This window comes from Lichtheimia ornata, assembly GCF_029851405.1.
Source record: "Lichtheimia ornata isolate CBS 291.66 chromosome Unknown scaffold00009, whole genome shotgun sequence".
Lineage (NCBI taxonomy): Eukaryota > Fungi > Mucoromycota > Mucoromycetes > Mucorales > Lichtheimiaceae > Lichtheimia > Lichtheimia ornata.
This window is the reverse complement of record NW_026695329.1, coordinates 369,670-390,062: the sequence shown is the minus strand read 5'-3', so window position 1 is coordinate 390,062 and position 20,393 is coordinate 369,670. Positions and strand designations below refer to the sequence as shown.

Genomic DNA, 20,393 nt, shown 5'->3' with positions numbered 1-20,393 from the left:
CATACCTTGACACACCTTCATTATTGGATGCTGTTTTACTTACGTACCTTCACAAAAGGCAATCATCACCATCATCCATTTGTGTAGCAACCTGTCAAGGACGCGTTTGTGTAACCACCACGTGCGGTTTCATTCAGCTCTTCATCTTTCCGTTAATGCAGCCGACACCATCCACTAGGAAAAAGCAACTCCATCACGCTTACAGCATAGTGAAAACATAAACGTGCCTGTATCTCCAAACTTTACAATGAAACGTAGGGTTTTGAATAGAGCAATGTGCTCGGCTTGGCCAACAGCACCTTGTGTGAAAGTTTCACGTTCAATGTCGCAACTAGCCCAAAAATTATTTTTTGGTCGTCGTCGTCGTCGAAGAGGTCGACCCCTGGATCCAGTTTGGCTGGTGGCGACATTGCGAAATCTGGGATTGGCAAGCTTGATCGTGAAACTGGCACCCAAGGTGCAGTTGACCAAGCCGAGCACATTGCTGTAATAAAACCCCCGCGTTTCATTGTAAAGTTTAGAGATACAGTCACCTTTATGTTTGTAAGCGTGATGCTATATGAGAAGTGGTCTTTGTTCATTGCCAAGTAGCTAGACCCTGGAGAGCCAAAGATGCAGAAGGACCTCTTTGGGTAACTCAGCTATAAAGTCAGGACTTCAGGGACAATGCATGAAAGGTACGCAACCCTCACTTTTATGTCATACATTGGCAGCTAATAGCCACATTTGTGCATTCCCAACTTTTGTGCATTCTATTGTAGGTGGACAATGCTCCTGCTCTAGACATTCATTTCCATGATTAAAGTAGGTTGATCCGAGCTGATTTGGTTGAGTTACGCTCACACAAGATTACATCGGTTGAGCTACATCGAGCGTGCTTTATGTCCAGAGTGATGTAATCTCTCCTTGACCGCAGCTCAGTCAAATCAGCTCGGATCAACCTACTTTAATCATGGAAATGAATGTCTGGAGCAGGGGCATCGTTCCCATGCAGTGGATCTCGCAACAATGATGATTGGATAAAAGTGGCCGTTAGCTAGCAATACATGCCTGTTCGTAGATGATCCATAAAGTAATTATACATTGACCCTTTCATTCATGCAAACGTAGCTGTGTTACACAACACGTCCCTCTGCATCTTTTGCTCTGCCAGGGTCCAGCTACTTCACAATGAACAAAGACCACTCTTCGTATAGCATCACGCTTACAAACATAAAGGTGCCTGTATCTCCAAACCTTACAATGAAATGTGGGGTTTTTATTAGAGCAATGGGCTCGGCTTGGCCAACTGCACCTTGTGTGAAAGTTTCACGATCAATGTCGCAACCAGCCCAAAAAATATTTTTTTGGTCGTCGTCGTCGAAGAGGTCGACCCCCAGATCTAGTTTGGCTGGTGGCGACATTGGGTGAAATTGGTATCGGACACGATCGGCTTCATAGTTTGACACAAGATCGCTTTGACCCCGCCGAGCAACATGGTTCTATTAAAGACCCCACGTTTCATTGTAAAGTTTAGAGATCCAGGCACCTTTATGTTTTACATATGGTGTAAGCGTGATGCTATATGAAAAGAGTTCGTTGTTCATTGTAAAGTAGTATGACTATAATAGAGCCAAAGATGCAGAGGGACATGTTGTGTAACTTGAGTCATTCAGCACAGGCGATGCATGATACTTGTACGCTATTCAGGACTAGCTCCAAATGCCAGCTAATAACCCGTTCCTTCCATTCACCTTTGTTGCCCAATACAATGCATATGAATGATTGTCCTGCTCCATCCCAGCATGCCCATCATTTAACTTTCTTGATTCGTGAGGATTTGACCAAGTTACGCTCAAACAAAGAAGTAGCATTCAACTTCAGTTCAACTCACTTGAATTCACAGCTCTTCCCACTCTCAACTTCTTCCCTCTTGCTCCCATTCTCAACTGTTGGTGCATTCAAGTACAACTCCCCCCCCCCTGCAAACGATTGTCCTGCTTCAACCCATCATGTCAACCCTACGATTGTCTTGATCCGATTGCTTTTGAGTGAATGGCAACTTCATGGCGTGTACACAGCACTACAACAACACCCGCTTTCTTTGACACTTCACCTTCTCTTGTACAATCCTCAACCACATCCAAACGTAACAGCATCCATTGCAGCAATTGCTATTAGCGAGATCTTTTCTCCATTGTGTCAAACAACGTTCGCAATGTTGTCACTCTACTACTACAACACACGCTCTTGCATACTCCTCTTCCACGACCCAGCGTAGCAGTTGTTGCTATTAGGAAGGTCTTTGCTTCATTGTCTCAAGTTACTTGCAGCAACATGTCTTGCAGCCTTGTCTACGTGATCGGCAGATAGTCAATGTATAGAAGCAACTTTATTTACGTGTAGCAACGTGTTTCAATACATGCGACTTCTTATGGATCTGGATATTGTTTTGGTACATGGATTGAAGGAATTGGGGTATATACAACGTGTGGAAAAAGACTGTATACATTGTCAACTGGACCATTGTGGTTGATGCTATTATCCTGAACGATTGATGAATCCAATTATCGTACTTTTACACGCTCTTCCATGGCAACTACTATAATCATCTTTTGCGCAACCTGCCAACCACCATCACCATCACCATGTTTTGTGCAAAAACCGGCACCACGCATCAATTGCCACCTCACGTTCACTCGATCATCTTTGCAAAAAAAAGGATAGAACTTTCTAAATCTATCTACCACCCCATTGAAGCAATTCATTGTACCTGTCAATCTATCTCTTGTGAATATGATATTGAATTAAAGAGTTACGTTAACGAATACAAGATTGTGTTGGATAGTAATTTCAAAGCTTCTATAGTGTAAGAAACCTTCTTGTTTAGATCTCGTCGTGTGTGGGTACTTGATGAATTGTATCCTAGAAAGATTTATGCAGGATTGTAGAAGTATACCCACTTGTAAATGATGTGATAAAGGAAGAGAAAGAGTCTGATTGGTTCATCGTGCCTTGATCAAAGGCTGATTGATTCATTGTGTGTGTGTAAAGAACAAAAGCTGTACTCGATACAAGTATAACTCACCTCCCTTTTTGAGATTGGATTGTTTTGACAAGCCGTAACAGTGTTCCTTTTTTATGACTCATGTCTCATAAGGTGATATACGTTGGTATGTACGGTATGGGTATTCTTATCATAATGCTTACATGAACAACAATCACAACATGTATATGAACATGTTCACAGGCGCTGCTGAAAATCGAGTTAATGTGCTGTGAGTGAGTGAGTGAGTGAGTAAGTACGAGAGACTCGGTAGGTGTTTTGAATGTTTATGTAAGAAGAATCATAAATCTAATATTGAGCTACACCCTTACACCTGTACCAAGCACAGTCGGAGATGTAGTGCCTGAACCACCACAGGAGGGGGGAATCAAATTTAGCTCCTCCGCCCAAATGAATGCTTAAATTACCCTTCACTTGAAATTACCACACGTTGACCTCCCATAAACCTTTTTGATTTATTGACAATGAATCTATGTATTCTCAGCTACATTATACAAAAAACTGCGTACGATTATAGCCACCTTCCATATATGGAAGTTGACAGGGCTATCTGGCATCTCGCAAATCAAAAAAACAAGCAAGAAACATGATTCCATGGTGTAGTTGGTTATCACACCTGTCTAACACACAGGAGGTCTCCGGATCGAGCCCGGATGGAATCAATGAAAACAGCCGTTCAATTGGTTGTTAAACCTTTTGTTTTTCTTCTAGAGATCGATCACGTGATATGTATTCATGGCATTTTGCTGTTTTCTCGTTTTCGTCATGTTTGACATTACTTTTGTCGCCTAATCCAATCCCTTCAACAACAAGGGAGCTATAATACATCAGCAGCGAAGAGCTACACAGGAAAATATAGAAAGAGTTAACAAAACAATGATACTTTTATTATTGAGATGATGGTCCATTTACTTCATGTTGTTAGGATGATACCAAGTAAGAAAAACGTGCCAGCTTCAGGATTCGCTTCCTCTATTCTCTTTCGGTACTCGGCATGGCCAATTAGGGCAAGGTGCACATATCCATCGGTAGATAATTAATCACATACCGTTATAAAAACAAGAATCACCACTATCAAGCTACCTTTTGTACAAGTGTGTGTATGCTACCAATGAGTAATGTACGCGCAATTGTCGAATTGCATGATATCAGCACAATTGAAATCCATCTGGCAGCAGCATTTGACAGCATGGTACAAAAGGACATAGTAGCTATATGGTGTGCGGAGATCGAGGTGCCCAACAAGTCGAGGATGGGTGATTTACAACCATTTATTGATGATGAACAATCAGAAGAATATAGATCATGGAACCCAAGTAGCCATAAAACTCGTATAATGATGATGCCTTCCTTAGCATGATGAACATCAACATAGCCCAATCAACGAAGGAGAGACGACAAAGAAAAGCTTCCCAAAGTTGATTGATTTACAACATGAACCCCATTGTATGCCGTGGCTCCGAAACTGTAATGGGATACCAGTCGCATTCATGATTGCCGGCTTTAAAAAGAAAAGAGCGGACAAAGAGATTGAATGATCCCAATATGGCAGAATTCAGTATGATTGTAATAATGTCGCTGTCGCAATCCTGGAGCAGCAGCATACATCCGACCCATCGTTGACATAAAGCCGTAGCTTATATAGGTATTCTATGTATGATGTACAGATGGTGCCTTTATTGTCTGTGAGATGCGTTTCATCAGCAAAGCAGGATGTTGTATGCATATTACACACACATCCAGAAATCGGGATTAGGTGCAATAAGGGTCATCATGTTGAGACGCATCAGCAAGTCGATCATTTTTGGGCTAGTGCTGATGTTAATAAATACAAGAATAGCGCGCGCTCGAGATAGAAAAATGACTATACGAGTAGATTCCTTCCCTACTAGTAGCATTCCCAGAATAGGGGAGCAGAGTGAATCGAGGCAGAGATTATAGTACCAAGAAGGAGCGTATATAGGATTTACAAATACGGGTAGAAGAATTATTTGAGTAGGATATTGGTGGGAGAATGCATGTGTAAATATGATACTCGCGTGGATGCAGAATGGGTGGGTATGTTTCTCCTCCGATATGCACAAGGTGGGTTACACAGCAAACAAAAGGAAACACGAGGTTAATTCAATTGCTCTTCTCATCTATTTACTCTTTCCATCTTCTATACACTCTCTCTCTCCCAAGACGTTTCTTTCTTTTTCTTGGAACAGCCAGCCACACTCCTTTCATTCAATCTTTTCCCCTCTCGCTCTTATCACTCCTTGTCCTTTTCCCTCCACACCACATACACACCACTCTTTGTATGTTTATGCCTTGTGCCTGATTAGGCCAATCCAACCCGACGATTATCATACCTTTTTCTTTCCTCAAACGTCCTGTAATACTATACCCTGATGTCAAGAGGTATGTGAATGAAACAAGCTTTATTGTGTTTGTGTGCACATGTCACTAACAAGGGGCACTAGTCGATGCACGGTACATTTGTCAAAGCGCTGCCAATGCCATCATCTCCGAGATTGGTCCTTATCGAGTATCGAATGACGCATTGCAAGCTATCAATCACTTCCTCGATGAGTATCTTGTATTGCTATTGACGTCGTCGTTGTCGCTTGATTTGTCACGTATCAAGGCTGTGGTGTTCACATTGTTGCCGTCGACGCTGGGAAAGAATGCGATTGTTGAAGCCGAGCTTGAAGTCAAAACTTTTACCGAGACCGAAGCGATCGATTATGAATCATACGAGCGAATGCGTATGTTGGGTACCGATGGGCAGCCAGAGTTCCCGGTAAACGATGCATTACCCCTACTGCGAGAAAAGTGCCTTGAATTTTGTACACTTGCCGACAGAGAGGAGCAACGAGCGTACATGGATCCAGCTATTACCCCCACTGCACGACAAAATATCGCTATCGTTCCTATTGTTGCTATCTATGTCACCACCGTTCTCGAGCACATTGCAGAATACGTCTTGACAGCCATTGCCATGACAGCCGAACATGAAGATACCGAATACATTCGTATCAAACAAGTGTTTTTGGCGCTTGTGGATGATATCCAAGTGGGTGGCGTATTTCATCGTATGGAATTGCGTGACAAGCTCGAGGTAGGAAAGGAGTTTTTTGAGCGAGGGGGTTATGTAGTGCAAGTAAATTGCTCACATGCGTGGCACATACATCATGCATAGAAACGGGCATTTGCCATGGGTTACAAACCGCGAACACCTGTGCCATCTTTCCATGCAGCAGCAGCAGCACCACCACCACCAAATCACATGCGTTCCTCAAGTAAGCATACACAAACATATCGCATGTTCATTTCTTTGCATTTATGATATACTAATATGCACATGTGGTATCGTTTGTTAGCATCAGGGAGCAATAACAATGGTGGCGATGGATTCTTGGATATTTGCTTTGATGATTTGGATATCGGATACGATGATGATGTCATGAACCCGAATGATCGACTTTCAGTATCACAGTATTCGATGAGATCCGGTGTTAGTCAACGTCCAACATCGATGATGAGTGGTAGTACGAGTAACGGCACTCTCAGCACATTTGACAACAGCTCAGCCAACAGCAGCAAAAAAGCATACAAGGTGTTTCGAAAAGATGATGGTGGGGCTGATCGATCACCCTTATCGGTATCAGTTTATGATCCAGATGCACCAGCAATGAACTTTGAAGATCTTATTCGATCCGGCAACACAATGAAAGTATCATTGACACCCAACCGACTAAAGTCAATTGAAGTCAAGAATCAAATGGTGGATGATACGCCTAAATCGGCTAGTTGGGAACGACGTTCAACTGCAAGTAGTGCATCACGTGCTACTCGATCATTGAATGGTACGGCTACAGCTTCTTCATCATCAGCACCACGACGCAACGTATCATCCATGTCCGCTGTTCCTAATTCATCCAAACCTAAGCATGGAGTATCAGCAGCACCACCACCAGCAGCAGCTACCCATCATCATACAGTGAAACCAAAATCATCTTTTGGAAGTGATCGCTCTATTAAGAAACCATCATCCGCAACAGCTCCAATGCCACCATTGCCAGAGCAAAAGAAACCTGCAGGTCCTCTTGATACACGTTTTGAGAATCCTAGAGAGGCTCCAAAACCTCCAACAATCACCACCACAACCAATAACTCAGCTTCTCCTCCTTCTTCAGCATCTCCTGTTGTGGTTCAATCACCTGCACCTATCACATATACACCCAAACCAGTACCAGAAAAGCCTACAAATGATACATCTTCAGTGAAAAAGGAGCAGCAGCCACAACGGCCACGATTATTGCGACGTAGCAGCAGCAGTAGCAAAAAGAGTCGTGAGAACTTGAGACGACAACGAGAAAAGGAGGAGCAAGAGGAACAAAGGAAAAAAGCTGAAGCTGCATTAAGAGGATTGCCTAAGCCTATGACACCTGAGGATGTTGACCATGAATCCCAAGAACAGCAAAAAGAAAAGGCATCCTTATCAAGCAAGAGCAGCAACGAGAGCGTTAGCCGCAGTATCACATCTAGCAACAACAATGATGCAGCACCACCATCTCCACCTGCAAGTGAAGGATCAAACAAGGATCAAGAAAAAGGTGTTCATTTTGATAACGAGCGATCTTCATCATCCATTGTGGATGAACCTGAACGACCTTCGAGTATGACAGCCAAACGTGCATCCTTGGTAGGCTCATCACGTCGTCAATCACTTCATGAAAGCTATGCCATGAATGATATTATGCGTCATCGATTATCGGCAGCAGGCTCTGTCGAAATGACAGTCAAGGCTTTTGATAGCATGTCTAAAAGCAATATCCAAGATGTCTCCAATACTACAACGCCAACATCAACAACGCCTACCACTACCACTACCACTACTACAGGACGTCGTTCACCCGTAACAATGGCTCGTCGTTCGGCAACCGTTGAACAAGGGAACAGTTCCCATGGCAACGGTAACCATGGTGATGAGGAAGTGTCATCAACAACAACACCCACACCACCTGCTATGCGTGCACCACGACCTAGCAGTGTTCTTGATAAAGTGATGCAATTTGAACGAGCCAATTCGCTGGACGATTCTGCACAACAACATCATCGACAACAACGCACCGCATCTTATATGCCACGTCGAGAACGTTTCTTGTACTTGCAACGTGAACCGGGTCTTCTTGAACGACGTAGCACAACATACACCACCACAGCAAATCCATCGCCACGACCTGTCACTGTCGATGCCGGCGTGCAAACGGATCCTGTTCTTGTCACCAACCATGATGAGGATAATGATGGTCCACCAGCCCTTGTGATTACAGATGAAACGGGCGTATCGATATCCAAATCCATCCATGTTTCTGATTCTGAGAATCTTAGTGATAAGAGCTCTGAACATGGATTGGTGGAAGGTGATGAAGAATGGTTCCTACAAGACGATGAATGGGATGATGTCCAAGATCAAGAAAATGCAGTTGTAGAATGGCTTCTTGGAGAAGCATAAATGTATTCCTTTTAAATACTTTATATATAAAACCATGTTGTTGTTTCTTTATACTATGTGTGTGTGATAGATCGAAACCTCCTGAATACGGGATCCCCTTTAATGCCACTGCCGCTATTCATTTTCTTTTTTACCCCTGATCCTTCTTCTTCTTTCCATATTGCTTTATTATCATGAGCTTTTTGATCCTGCCTACAGCTTATTTAGGTGGTTGTGTTGCCACCATGAGCGTGTTTTCATACATTTATCGGCGTGCAACAAGTACGTTTCTTTATTTTCTCTTTGACTCGCTCTCATTCTAATATGCTTTCTAGATGTCAAGGTGATTGAGCCATGGTTCCCAGAGAATGACGCCAAGGAAAAGTACATTGCATTGCTCAACACGGAGCCACCTGTCGCTGAACACCATTTGCAGTCGGCCTTGCTACAACGTGCCATGGAAGGTGTACGGCGTGTACTTGCAGTACAACAAGAGAAGCCTGCCCTATTGCAGTTGTTGAAAACAGGTCATTTGGGGGATGATGTATGGCAAGAGTTCCAAGCTGCTGAACAAGAGACTATGAGGGAGTTACAAGACATTGCATTGGAAGCCAATACTTTTAAGGACAACTGGTCAAAGACGATCTTCACCACGGCAAGTCAAATGTTGGAGTCTGATAAGCAAAAACAGGATCAAAAAGCATGCGATGCTATGCGTGAAGAAGTCAAGGATAATGATAGAAAAGGGAAATGTAGTTGCGAGGATGATCATTGTGAATAAAAAGTGAGCCTGCCTACGGTTGCCATGGCGGTATCTGTATACCTCTTTCTCTCTCTCTTCTATTTCCTTGTTGACCCCAATGGACGATCTTGACCATTGCCAATACACTGACGACGACATTGACGACCGATCGCACGCTATTGTTGGAGTTACAAAGACCGTCAGTAGGCTACCCCCTTCACGCACAGGACCTGGTGTCTATATCTCTTATGCGACGCGCGGTTGGGTATCGAAAAGAAAAACCAAGGTGACTTTTATTGGATGGATCAAGGATGTACGATGCAAGATACTAACAACGATACCTACATAGCCTGAACCTGTATCATCATGTACATTACAGCAGGCACCACCTGTATCACGATCACGGATATGCATTGTTGGCTTTGGAGTCATCCTGTCATTGCTGCTATTATTGTGGAGTGCATGCTTTGTATACCGACAACATGCCTGGTTCCAAGGAAATGAATGGCAGCCATGGATCAAGGGTTGGATAGCAACACTACAACGGCAATCAGATTCTGTTTTGGCAAGATGGAATGTGCAACTCGACAGGATACAACACGTGATCAAAGCGTACATTGAGGATGACCAATTGCTGTATGATCGAATCATTTCCAGACTATCAGCCGACTTTGAATACTACCAGCCTAGGCAATGGATGGATAGCTTGGTAACAAAAGCAAATCACGTATGGCCACAAGTGTCGTTATGGTTACGGAAATCAGGGCAAGCAATACAAGGGCAAGTAGCAGCATGGCTCCATGATCATCAGAGTGATAGTGTGGAGATTGTTGAAATCGATTTGAATGATGAGATAATAATGTAGATATTACGCAGTAGTATTTGTATTCAGTAACGATGTAAATATAAAGTAATAAAAGGATTCTAGTACAAGAAATGAGCCTATCCACAGGTACATGCAAATTTGCCCATGTAGTAGCAGAAGACCATTGCCAGGAAAATAACAGCCAATTGCTGCCCATTGAATGTGAGCTCATCTGAGATAATGACGATGTTGTTGTTCTACCAAAAGTATTAATGAGAAATGTTCATTGATGATTAGTTGACAACTTACTTGATAGGTTTGGGGGACCAGCATGTAGCCTTTCGGTACTTGGGCCTGGCTTGATTCGGTTGAAATGTGTGAGGTAGGTGAGAGAGGTGTTGTGGCGGAATCAATTGGATGGGATGGATTCAAAGGATGTGTTGAAAGGTTGGTGGTAGTAGGAGAGCTTGGTTGTTCATGTTGTTGTTGTTGGGGTTGTGTAATTTGTTCATCCTTTGTCTCGATGACGGGTGATGGTAATGGATTATTGTTGGGTTCCTCTTCAATGATTGTTTTGGCTGTGGCGTGTTCTTCTTGTTTCTGAGGGGTAGTGATCTCTTGCGTGCTGGATGTTTTCTCATGCTTGGCACGATGTTCAGTTGTCAATTGAACAACAACACGTTTTCCTTCCATTTCTGAACTGGTTGTGAATATGCGGATACTTCGATTATCAGAAGACATTTCAACACGAGTGCCATTTGAGGGAGAGACTTTGACATCCAAGCCTTGAGGATACACGGATCGGTGAAATCGAATGTCTGTGCACCATCCACTTCGTCGTGCTCGATATGAATGCGATGGCTCGTGTTTGGCAATGTAGGTCACTTGGTATGTCCCTGTTTTGCTCTCGAATTCCTCTTCAGCTACCTTGCCAGCCACGCGTCGAATGTACGGAGGACATCCATATTCTTCCACGTAATCACGCACATTGGCAACACATGCAAACATCTCATCTTGAATCACTTTGGCAGTGTTGGCAGGAATGTTGTCGCACTTGTAATCCATGTTACACACCATGGTAACTTTGACAGATTTGGTACGACCTCGTTCATCAAGCAGAGGCGTAAACACCCATCCATTCAAATCAGTGTGGCCTCGAACGCATGGCTTTGTCTCATCCACAGGAATGTTGGCATCGATAACACTTGTACTTGCCGTGTAAATGGTGCCAGTGGTTGCATCCGTGTCAATGCTGGTGATGGCTGAGATATCGGTCGAATTCACAGGGAACATGTTACGTAGCCACCATTGAACGAGATATTCCTTTTGGCTAAATCGATCATGAATCTTGCCATCCTCAAAGCGCTCGTCCCCTTAATTATAACAATGTCAATATAAAAATTCCATTCGATAACCATTTCCATTACTTACAAATCTTTCGTGCTCCAAAACAGTGTATCACCGAGCATAATTGTTCAGCTGTCCATCCGCCTTCAATGATGCAATCTCCACGCAAAAAGAGTGCCTTGCCATTTTCAGATCGCGTATACAAATCCACGCCATCACGCTCTCCTTTCTTGGTCCAATCATCCAACGTTGCTGAAAGTCGCTTCAATGTTTCAAGACTTTCCACCTTCTTTTTGGGATGTCGTTGTGATGGGTAAAGGTGTCGTCCGGGGATTGTTGTTGTTGTTGGAGGCGCTAATGACAGCGTGTTTGATTTTGATGATGATCCTGGATTGTTTTCATTGTCGGATGTAGGCGCCTTATCTTGATCTGCAAAAGTGATACGCTTTTTGGTGGTAGGGTTGGTGGTGTTGTTGTTGTCGGTCAAAATGGATCGTTGAGAATTGGTAGGTGATGGTGTTGGTGATACTGAGGATTCAAAGCTTTGTAGACTCGTTGTTGGTGATGGATGCTGGGTATTTAATCTACATACATATATTGTTGAGTGTCACAGTGCCATAACGATGACTTGTCTCTTTACCTGTGAGGGCGAGGTTCAAGAGTGGGACCAAACACGGAGGGTCGATGATGGGAAGATTTGCTTTGGGCACGCATGCGGTCTGTTTTCCTCTGAAGATATTCATTGACTGCAGCAATAGCAAGTGGTCGTCTGGCAAGTGATTTTTTGGTGAATCCAGGCATCCATCCTTTGATTGTTTCTTGCACCACAAAAGTGACACGTGTTGCAGGTGTAGGTCCACGAGTTGGCTCAAGAATCCATCCTTGTAACTAAATTGCCAAGTGAGTGAGTGCGAGAGAGACCTATATAATCCATCCTATCGCGTACCTTGACTTGTGCACGCACACGACCAGGCACCTTAGGTAACCTTGGTGACTCAACGCTTGTACATGCAAAGGTGATAGTTCCATCTTGGCTGCATTCAATCTTTTCTACCAGAGATAGATCTCGGGATCTAAATTAATAGAATAAGTAAACGAACGAATACTAAGAATGTTGTATATCATACTTTGATGTAGCAGTGGCCTTGCTGACTTCGTAAGTGAGAGAGGTCGTATCATTAAGGTTTTCCACTAGATTCCCATCTTCGTAACTGTAAAATGCACATTTATTAGTCTCCACACCATGTGCTCGTGCATCATCATTTGCCACCATCACTGCACCCCTGCCCTGAATTCCAGGAATCCCTCTTCTCGGCCCGATTTATTTACCTTTCATCCCATAGTCGACGCATGCCAATGACATAGAATATAGATTGAGGCGAGAATCCATGGATAATGGCTTGACCTTTAAAGATGGGTGTCTTGTCGCCTTTGTGGATGCCTTGTTTCATATGGACCACGACACCACTCTTGTGCTTGAGTGCCTTTTTCCAACCATCATCACGCACCACTTGTTTCAGCGTCGATAAAGCATTGTCGGCTTGATGAATGTGATAGGCAGGCGAGATAAGGACAGGATCCATAAATCCCATGGATTGTTGCTGATGTGAAGATGAACGCATCGATGATGGTAAAAGTGATGAAAACATGTTGCCGGCAGCTGCCAATGATGATCCACTTGCTGATGGTCCACTATCATCTTCATCCTCGCTAAAGACTGTATGATAACGTGGCATAGCTGATGATGACGATGACGACGATGCTATTGCAGTATTGGAATATTGTTTTGCATGGATGGCGTTAAGTTGTTGTGGTGGAGGTGGAGAGGTAGCTGAAGAAGAGTACGCGCTATCATTGGATGTTGGGCGTAAGGCTGGTGAGTGCTGATCGTCCCAATCGCTATAGTCATCGAGACCCAATGCAATCAATGAAGGTGGAGCAGGTACGCGTGTCGCAATCTTTTGTTTCATGAGTGGATTGAAGAAGAAAAGAGAAAGGAATGTCCAAGGTTACAACGCACACTCGTGTTGCATTCGCGGAGAGAGAGAGGAAGATGAGTAAAAGTGTGTGTGTCGTGCAGGTGATACGGATAAAGTAAATTGATAGGGAAAAAGAACGTGGATATGAACAACAAAAGAGAGGAACAGTGAGTGAGTAAGAGAAAGAGAGTTGTGGTGGCAAGAAAACAATTGTCCATGCAATGTTACACGGCGCATCATTCGTGTCACTACTTGAGACAACCTTGCAAGTGCCTCTCTTTTGATGGTGCACGCACTGTCTTTTTTGTCCCACTCTAGTGCTAATAATATCATTCGTGCGGTGATTCATCCTCGGCTTTAACGGATCTTTTGCAAGATGGCTAATATCATACATCGCGTCGCTCTCATGCTTGTTGCTGCTGCTGCAAGCAGCTGCAGTGTAAAACGCCATCTCAGACACCCAAGGAGATCGGATCCATTTATTAGCTGTGTTTTAGTTTCGTGCATTGCCGATCAATCACTTGCATTTCCCGCTCAAATTACCAATGATAAAATAGTCAATACGCTAGCGATGCTCATATCAAAGTATACTGCTACTCTATAATGGAATCCAACTTTTCGGTATCTTACGTTGCCAAGGTGATATCGGGTTTAATGGAAGGGGTCAATCTTTTTTAGTTCTTATCACCCCCCGCGGTGTTTACTCCTGAAAACTCAAAAGCTTCCCATTGTCTCATCTTGAAAGCAGGAGAATGAGCGTTATGCAAACACATATTTTTCCATGCATACTCCAAAGCCAGATATACTTGATCGTTTCAGACTGAGCTACAATTACGAACGTAGTTGCACTGTGCTGAGAACGTGATGTTCCTTGTTGCAGTGAAAGTGGATCTCTTGGGGGGTGTTCCTTATCATTGAGCTACAATCTAACAATTGCGATGATCAATGATAAAGGATATGGTGCTTGCAAAGTAATTAAGGGTGTTCAGAGGAATGTTGCTCGTTTCATGCAACGTAAAATAAGGCCATCGCATTTGTTGTAAAGATTCCACTGCCCACGAGGATAACAGTGCGCAATTGGGGAGTACGAGTGCCGACGCCAATCCATTTATAGATCAAGCAACCATCTTGGATTCCTGTTTAGCCTTGTGCTCCAACACACCAATCAATCAATCAATCATTATTTATTGCTTGGGGACCTCGGCACATTATGTGATTATCTCCTCATTCCTGCTTGCTTATAGTGTCGTAAAAGGTGGTGCATTGTCCTCCAAGACAACAATGAACAAAGACGAAAAAGTCTTAAAATGAAACATGTGGCACCATAAAAACAAATTTACTACGTTTAATAAGACAACGGGACTATATGCAATGTGCGTGTGTGGGGATCCCACTCCTATGTTCTTAATGCAAAGCTTTGATCAGACTACTTTGTGACACCTGTGTTGAATGGATACTATCATCATCATCACGAGAGCAGTTTGTCTTGTTAGGATTGGACACATTAGTATGCATGGCAATGTTTTGGTGATGGCAATCCATCGCATATGTATCTTCACCATGTGGTGATGATGCTGGCGTAGAGTGAGAATTACTTCTGGCATGAGCAGACATGGTACGTAAAGAGACTTTGATTCGATGCGTGGTGACCTACAACATTCATTATTCAGCAAGAGAGAAAAACTTGCCATGGCTTATTTGCATCGTCATTACCCAGTGAATGGTAAGCACATTGATGGTGACATCCACCGTGCACATCGTGAGACATACTACGCCACGCTCGTATCCTCTTCCAATGGCCAAGATAAGGACATTGATCATTGAAACAATAAGGCACACGGCCGCTGCTACCACTGTACGCCGTGTTAATTTGTATAGCCGCGTTTCTTTTCGAGCATCATCATCTCCAGAGGAATCACGATTGGCACTGACAAGGGGTCGTACGAAAAGGATCGTAAGGTAAAGATTTAGGATCTATGCAAAAAGCATCATTAGCGAATGCGAAAGAATGACACCAGCAAAATTCATGTCTTTACAAAATCATAGCACTGTTGTATGCAAGTACTTTGTTAGCAATAGTCAATGTGGCTCATTCACGCAGGTTTTACCAGAAGAGGAATACTGGCAATATACTGCAAGCCGATGATGCAGGTACCGTCTTCGAGAAGGTGATCATTACGAAAAATTACCTACCGCCATGGTAAGCATAGGTAAAAAGCTAAGATGAATGCCGCATGTGCCTTACCATGAGGACAAAGATCCCAATATAGGGAGATAATAAGGCAATGTTAAAGCGATAGAGTGGTGAATGCCGTCTAGTTGTTCGCTTAGCAGTTGCAAGATGGGCCCTTTCAATAAGCCTTATAAGGTATATCATGTTTAGCCCTGTACAGCCTGCTACAACGTGTAAATAACATGGCTTACCATGCATAAATGGTAATCTTAGTGGAAGCATAAAAGACGTCGCATGTAAGGATTCCCATGGTGCATGATACCGCATTTCCTACATAGTAGCACAATACAAGTCGACTCCCATTTCATGTTTCACGATATGGGGACGTCAATCGCTTTTGTTGCATACCATCATTTGTTGAAATGACCACCATGGATGTGACGCAAAAAGCCCAAGACAACATGTAGAGCAGCAATACGAGAAACTGCCCATACGTCAATCTACTCAAGCGTTGATTATTGGTCTTGAAGCCAAAGGCCGTGGCAAGGATCGAAATACAAGTCAATGAGAGTGTCTCCGACATGATTTCGAGCGAGTCAGGTCCTGGTAACGAGTCATAGCCGATCGTTGGTGCAAGGATATTGTCAACCATCGCATTACTAGTAATCCCAGCAGAGTCACTCGAAAAGCAAGAGGATGAAAGGAAAAAGGAAAGAGGGCAAGAAAGAGAATGATGGTAAATACATGCATCGACCAATATGTGTAAACTGGAATTGTGGCACCAGCTTAAAATACACACGCAGCCGCTTTTTAGAATCCAAAACGAGCCATGATGAAGGTTGATCAACAAACGACGATAAGATAACGTTACACATCACTATGTCGGATCCTACCATGTATGTTTCCACTGAGAAAGGATGACCTTTTTCTTTCCTGTGCATGCTTCACCCCCCATTTAATGGCAAGTTTTGGCAACTATCGTATTGGCAACTGTCAACAACATAAAGGTTGTGGCACAAAACAAGGTCGATCATCCAAATGTTTGGTTCATCACCATTACATTGATGACGAGGCTGCATCTTAATGGGCTGGGAGACGTGTACCATGCCTTTGAGACATGTGCCATTGCTATATCAAGCACAATGGCAGATCATCATATACACAGCAAACGACGTTCTAAGAACGTGCATAATGTAACGATGGTAAGCATCATCATTGATTGCGTGATGCACCAGTCATTTCACGATGATTCATATATGTTGGAAAACTTCAATGCTAAATCAAGTCCAGATTTGAGTATGGCTTAAACAATGAATGCAGTGATGGGATTGCCCTTAATGTGTGCTGCTGTCTAGGTACGCTTAAACACGTGCAATCCTATTTGGCCTTTCGGGATGGTGTTTGCATCCACTGCACTTGCCAGGTACAGGCCTTATTAATGTACTTGTATCGTCAACGTATGTTTGAGGAGGGGAAGGTCTTGTTGTGATAGTAGATCAAGGTATGGGTGTTGTTAGCTGGAGTAGTGGTAGAAAAAAGTGTCTTCATGGGTGCATCACGTCAGCAGCAGCTATGCTCAAGTTATTATCACCGCCATTTGGTGCACAAAATTTTGAACAGCCAAATGCCGCATCAGCTTGGAAGGCTCAACACGCAACGATAAAGGGCTCATCAAGCATAAAAGGAAACCTTCTTTGAGATGGATGGAGTTTTTCTTGTTTTGGGTATGCATGTCGGTGTTTGGTTGCATTGTTGGTCTGTGCCTCAAAACAGATGTTGGGGATAGCGGATGAGCAACCCAATCTATTCCCGCTTTCATTATTACACTTGCATCACACCAAGAATGACTTTTGACGTTCAAGACAACGTGTCAATATTGGACCTATTGACCACCTTGTATTGGTTTGGCGGTAAACGTGGATCTAAATGCTGTGTGTATGTATGTGGGCGAGTGGTAGAAGATGATCACCGAAACAATGTGGGAATAGGTTACACCAAAATGGGATCGTTACTTGATAAGAACCTCGTCTCTCGTACATCAAACCCGCTATTTCCAAAAATCGAGAGGACAAGCTGTGGGACGATGGGGTAAAATGGGAACATTCTCTCTCTCTTTTGCGTTCTTGTGCGCTAATTGTGGTGAGTGTGTGAGTGTGTGAGAGAGCTGAATGCAATGATGGGGATTGCTTAAATACAGGTCACTGCCAATTTTTTCCCACTCGATTGCAATCTTCTCTTTTCTTCTTTTCCTCCCCTCCCCAACAAAACATACTTCATGCCACAGCGAGACGTCTATAACCCATTGCTATTTGAGATTGCATGGGAGGTTGCAAACAAAGGTACGTTTTTTCTTTGTTACCATCATCGCATTATATAAGGAGGAGGCTGACATGACAATGAATCATAGTGGGCGGCATTTATACCGTTATCAAAACCAAGGTTCCTGTGACGGTACATGAGTTTGGTGACCGATATTGCTTGATCGGCCCACTATCAGCAGGCGCACCTATGGAGGTTGAGTCTCTTGAACCACCAGCAGGCCATATCAGGGACACATTGGAAATGATGGCGGGTCAAGGGGTGCGTTATCTTTTTGGACGATGGCTTGTGGAAGGTGCTCCCTATGTTTTGCTTTTTGATACAGCCAGCGTATCTCATAAGCTTGATGAGTGGAAAGGTGATCTTTGGCGTGCAGCTGGTATTCCTAGCCCTGAACACGATTTTGAGATGAACAACTCGATCCTTTTTGGATACCTTGTTGCATGGTTCCTAGGTGATTTGGCACCCAAAGTAAGTAATCCAGTTGCTGGAAAGCGAGGAATAACCATGACGGCATGTTGATAAAATACCATTTTCATAGTTCAGTGCTGACCCAGAAGCATCATCATCTGCCATGGTGAGGAGTCCAACAGTGATTGCTCATTTCCATGAATGGCAAGCCGGTGTTGCAATTCCATTATGCAAGAGCCGTCGCATTGACGTAACCACCATCTTTACTACTCATGCCACCTTGTTGGGTCGTTACTTGTGTGCAGGATCAGTTGACTTTTACAACAACTTGCGTAACTTTAATGTGGACAAGGAAGCAGGCGATCGTGGTATTTATCATCGCTACTGTGTTGAGCGTGCATCAGCACATTGTGCCGATGTTTTCACCACCGTGAGCCATATCACTGCCTATGAAAGTGAACATTTGCTCAAGAGGAAACCAGGTATGCATGCTTACCTTAAATGTTTGAAGACATGGTGGCTAATAGATTCTCATCGACATAGACGGTGTATTGCCGAATGGATTGAACGTCGTCAAATTTTCGGCCGTCCATGAGTTTCAAAACAAGCATGCCCTTAACAAGGAAAAGATCCATGACTTTGTGCGAGGTCACTTTTATGGTCATTACGATTTTGATTTGGAAAACACGGTCTACTTTTTCACGGCAGGGCGATATGAGTTTAGAAACAAGGGCGTTGACATGTTGTTGGAATCACTTGCTCGTAAGTAGAATTGGATCATGAAACTGGATAGCGGGTTGCAAGCATGTTTATGCATGAAATTTTCTACTCTCAGGTCTCAATCACCGACTCAAGGCAGCTCGATCCAACGTCACAGTGGTGACCTTCCTTGTCATGCCTGCACCAACTCATTCCTTTAATGTCGAAGCACTCAAAGGCCAGGCGGTCACTAAGCAGCTGCGTGAAACTGTTAACGATGTACAAGATCGTATTGGTCGCGAGATTTATGAACGAGCTTTGCGGTAAGGGCAATCTTTGCTATGCTATATATAGCCCCATCATGCTCACGTGTGGTATTGATATAGTGGAGAGGAACTTGATCCCAAAGATTGGTTGTCAGATGAAGACAAGGTCCTTTTGAAACGGCGCATGTTTGCACTCAAGCGATCTGCATTACCTCCCATTGTGACCCACAACATGGTAGATGACAACCAGGACTCAGTCATTGATAATTTGAGGAGATTGCAACTTTACAACAAGCCTGAAGATCGTGTCAAGATCATTTTTCATCCCGAATTCTTAAATGCCAATAACCCATTACTTGGCTTGGATTACGAAGATTTTGTACGTGGATGCCATCTTGGTGTTTTCCCATCATATTACGAACCTTGGGGATATACACCAGCCGAGTGTACGGTCATGGGTGTGCCATCCGTTACCACAAAGTGAGTATTCAAAGTATCCCGTCATGAATGGCATCTCACACATACGCATGTAGTCTTTCAGGTTTTGGATGCTTTATGGATGAAAATATAGAGAATTGTGAGGATTATGGTATTTACATTGTTGATCGTCGTCTCAAGTCAATCGAGGAATCGATCCAACAATTATGCGATTTCATGTTTCGATTCTGCCAAAAGACACGACGTCAACGTATCAATCAGCGAAATCGTACCGAGCGACTATCCGATCTCCTTGATTGGAAGAGAATGGGTCTTGAATATATGAAAGCGCGTCAACTGGCTTTGCGTCGTGTATACCCCGACTCATTCCTTGATGATGATGAGGATGAAGAGGATATTATGCCGATCCCTATGAAAATTCCCAAGCCGCTCTCCGCTCCTGCAAGCCCACGTTTACGTCGTCAGCTAAATGGCTACTTTGACCAAAATGAAGAGGATGAAGAAGATGAAGACCGTGCACCTATTCGACTCAAGGAGTTTCCAGCATTGAGACGTAACGCTGATGCATCCAGAGAAGAAGAACTCTTGCGAGAAGGCGACATTGCCACCCTTAACAACTTGACCCTGGAAGACAAAAAACAGCGACAGCATTGAAGCCCAACATTTTATTTGTATCTTTTTCTTTG

The 20,393-nt window shown here is 43.5% G+C and overlaps 6 protein-coding genes and 1 non-coding gene across 7 annotated transcripts; 5 read left to right on the top strand and 2 right to left on the bottom strand.

Annotated features, from left to right (window-relative positions):
- The first annotated feature begins 3,634 nt into the window (after positions 1–3,634).
- Positions 3,635–3,708, top strand: O0I10_003024. The gene has a single exon. It is a non-coding gene; the product is annotated as a tRNA-Val (tRNA).
- Positions 3,709–5,439: 1,731 nt separating this feature from the next.
- O0I10_003023 (uncharacterized protein) lies at positions 5,440–8,549 on the top strand (the record flags this gene model as incomplete). The annotated part of the gene is made up of 4 exons (XM_058483098.1): positions 5,440–5,449; positions 5,512–6,149; positions 6,231–6,330; positions 6,412–8,549. 4 exons carry the CDS (start codon positions 5,440–5,442, stop codon positions 8,547–8,549), a joined length of 2,886 nt encoding a protein of 961 aa, XP_058346187.1.
- Positions 8,550–8,722: 173 nt separating this feature from the next.
- O0I10_003022 (uncharacterized protein) lies at positions 8,723–9,309 on the top strand (the record flags this gene model as incomplete). Its single annotated transcript, XM_058483097.1, has 2 exons — positions 8,723–8,810; positions 8,864–9,309. 2 exons carry the CDS (start codon positions 8,723–8,725, stop codon positions 9,307–9,309), a joined length of 534 nt encoding a protein of 177 aa, XP_058346186.1.
- A 79-nt stretch (positions 9,310–9,388) lies between these two features.
- O0I10_003021 (uncharacterized protein) lies at positions 9,389–10,135 on the top strand (the record flags this gene model as incomplete). Its single annotated transcript, XM_058483096.1, has 2 exons — positions 9,389–9,556; positions 9,620–10,135. 2 exons carry the CDS (start codon positions 9,389–9,391, stop codon positions 10,133–10,135), a joined length of 684 nt encoding a protein of 227 aa, XP_058346185.1.
- A 77-nt stretch (positions 10,136–10,212) lies between these two features.
- O0I10_003020 (uncharacterized protein) lies at positions 10,213–13,392 on the bottom strand (the record flags this gene model as incomplete). Its single annotated transcript, XM_058483095.1, has 7 exons — positions 10,213–10,332; positions 10,385–11,448; positions 11,507–12,006; positions 12,063–12,310; positions 12,369–12,495; positions 12,550–12,633; positions 12,752–13,392. 7 exons carry the CDS (start codon positions 13,390–13,392, stop codon positions 10,213–10,215), a joined length of 2,784 nt encoding a protein of 927 aa, XP_058346184.1.
- A 1,413-nt stretch (positions 13,393–14,805) lies between these two features.
- O0I10_003019 (uncharacterized protein) lies at positions 14,806–16,226 on the bottom strand (the record flags this gene model as incomplete). Its single annotated transcript, XM_058483094.1, has 6 exons — positions 14,806–15,051; positions 15,115–15,375; positions 15,510–15,590; positions 15,647–15,761; positions 15,826–15,904; positions 15,983–16,226. The coding sequence occupies 6 exons, from the start codon at positions 16,224–16,226 to the stop codon at positions 14,806–14,808; spliced, it is 1,026 nt and encodes a 341-aa protein (XP_058346183.1).
- A 1,623-nt stretch (positions 16,227–17,849) lies between these two features.
- Positions 17,850–20,361, top strand: O0I10_003018 (uncharacterized protein; the record flags this gene model as incomplete). Its single annotated transcript, XM_058483093.1, has 7 exons — positions 17,850–17,913; positions 17,982–18,364; positions 18,435–18,786; positions 18,848–19,066; positions 19,140–19,326; positions 19,390–19,749; positions 19,803–20,361. The coding sequence occupies 7 exons, from the start codon at positions 17,850–17,852 to the stop codon at positions 20,359–20,361; spliced, it is 2,124 nt and encodes a 707-aa protein (XP_058346182.1).
- Positions 20,362–20,393: the final 32 nt, after the last annotated feature.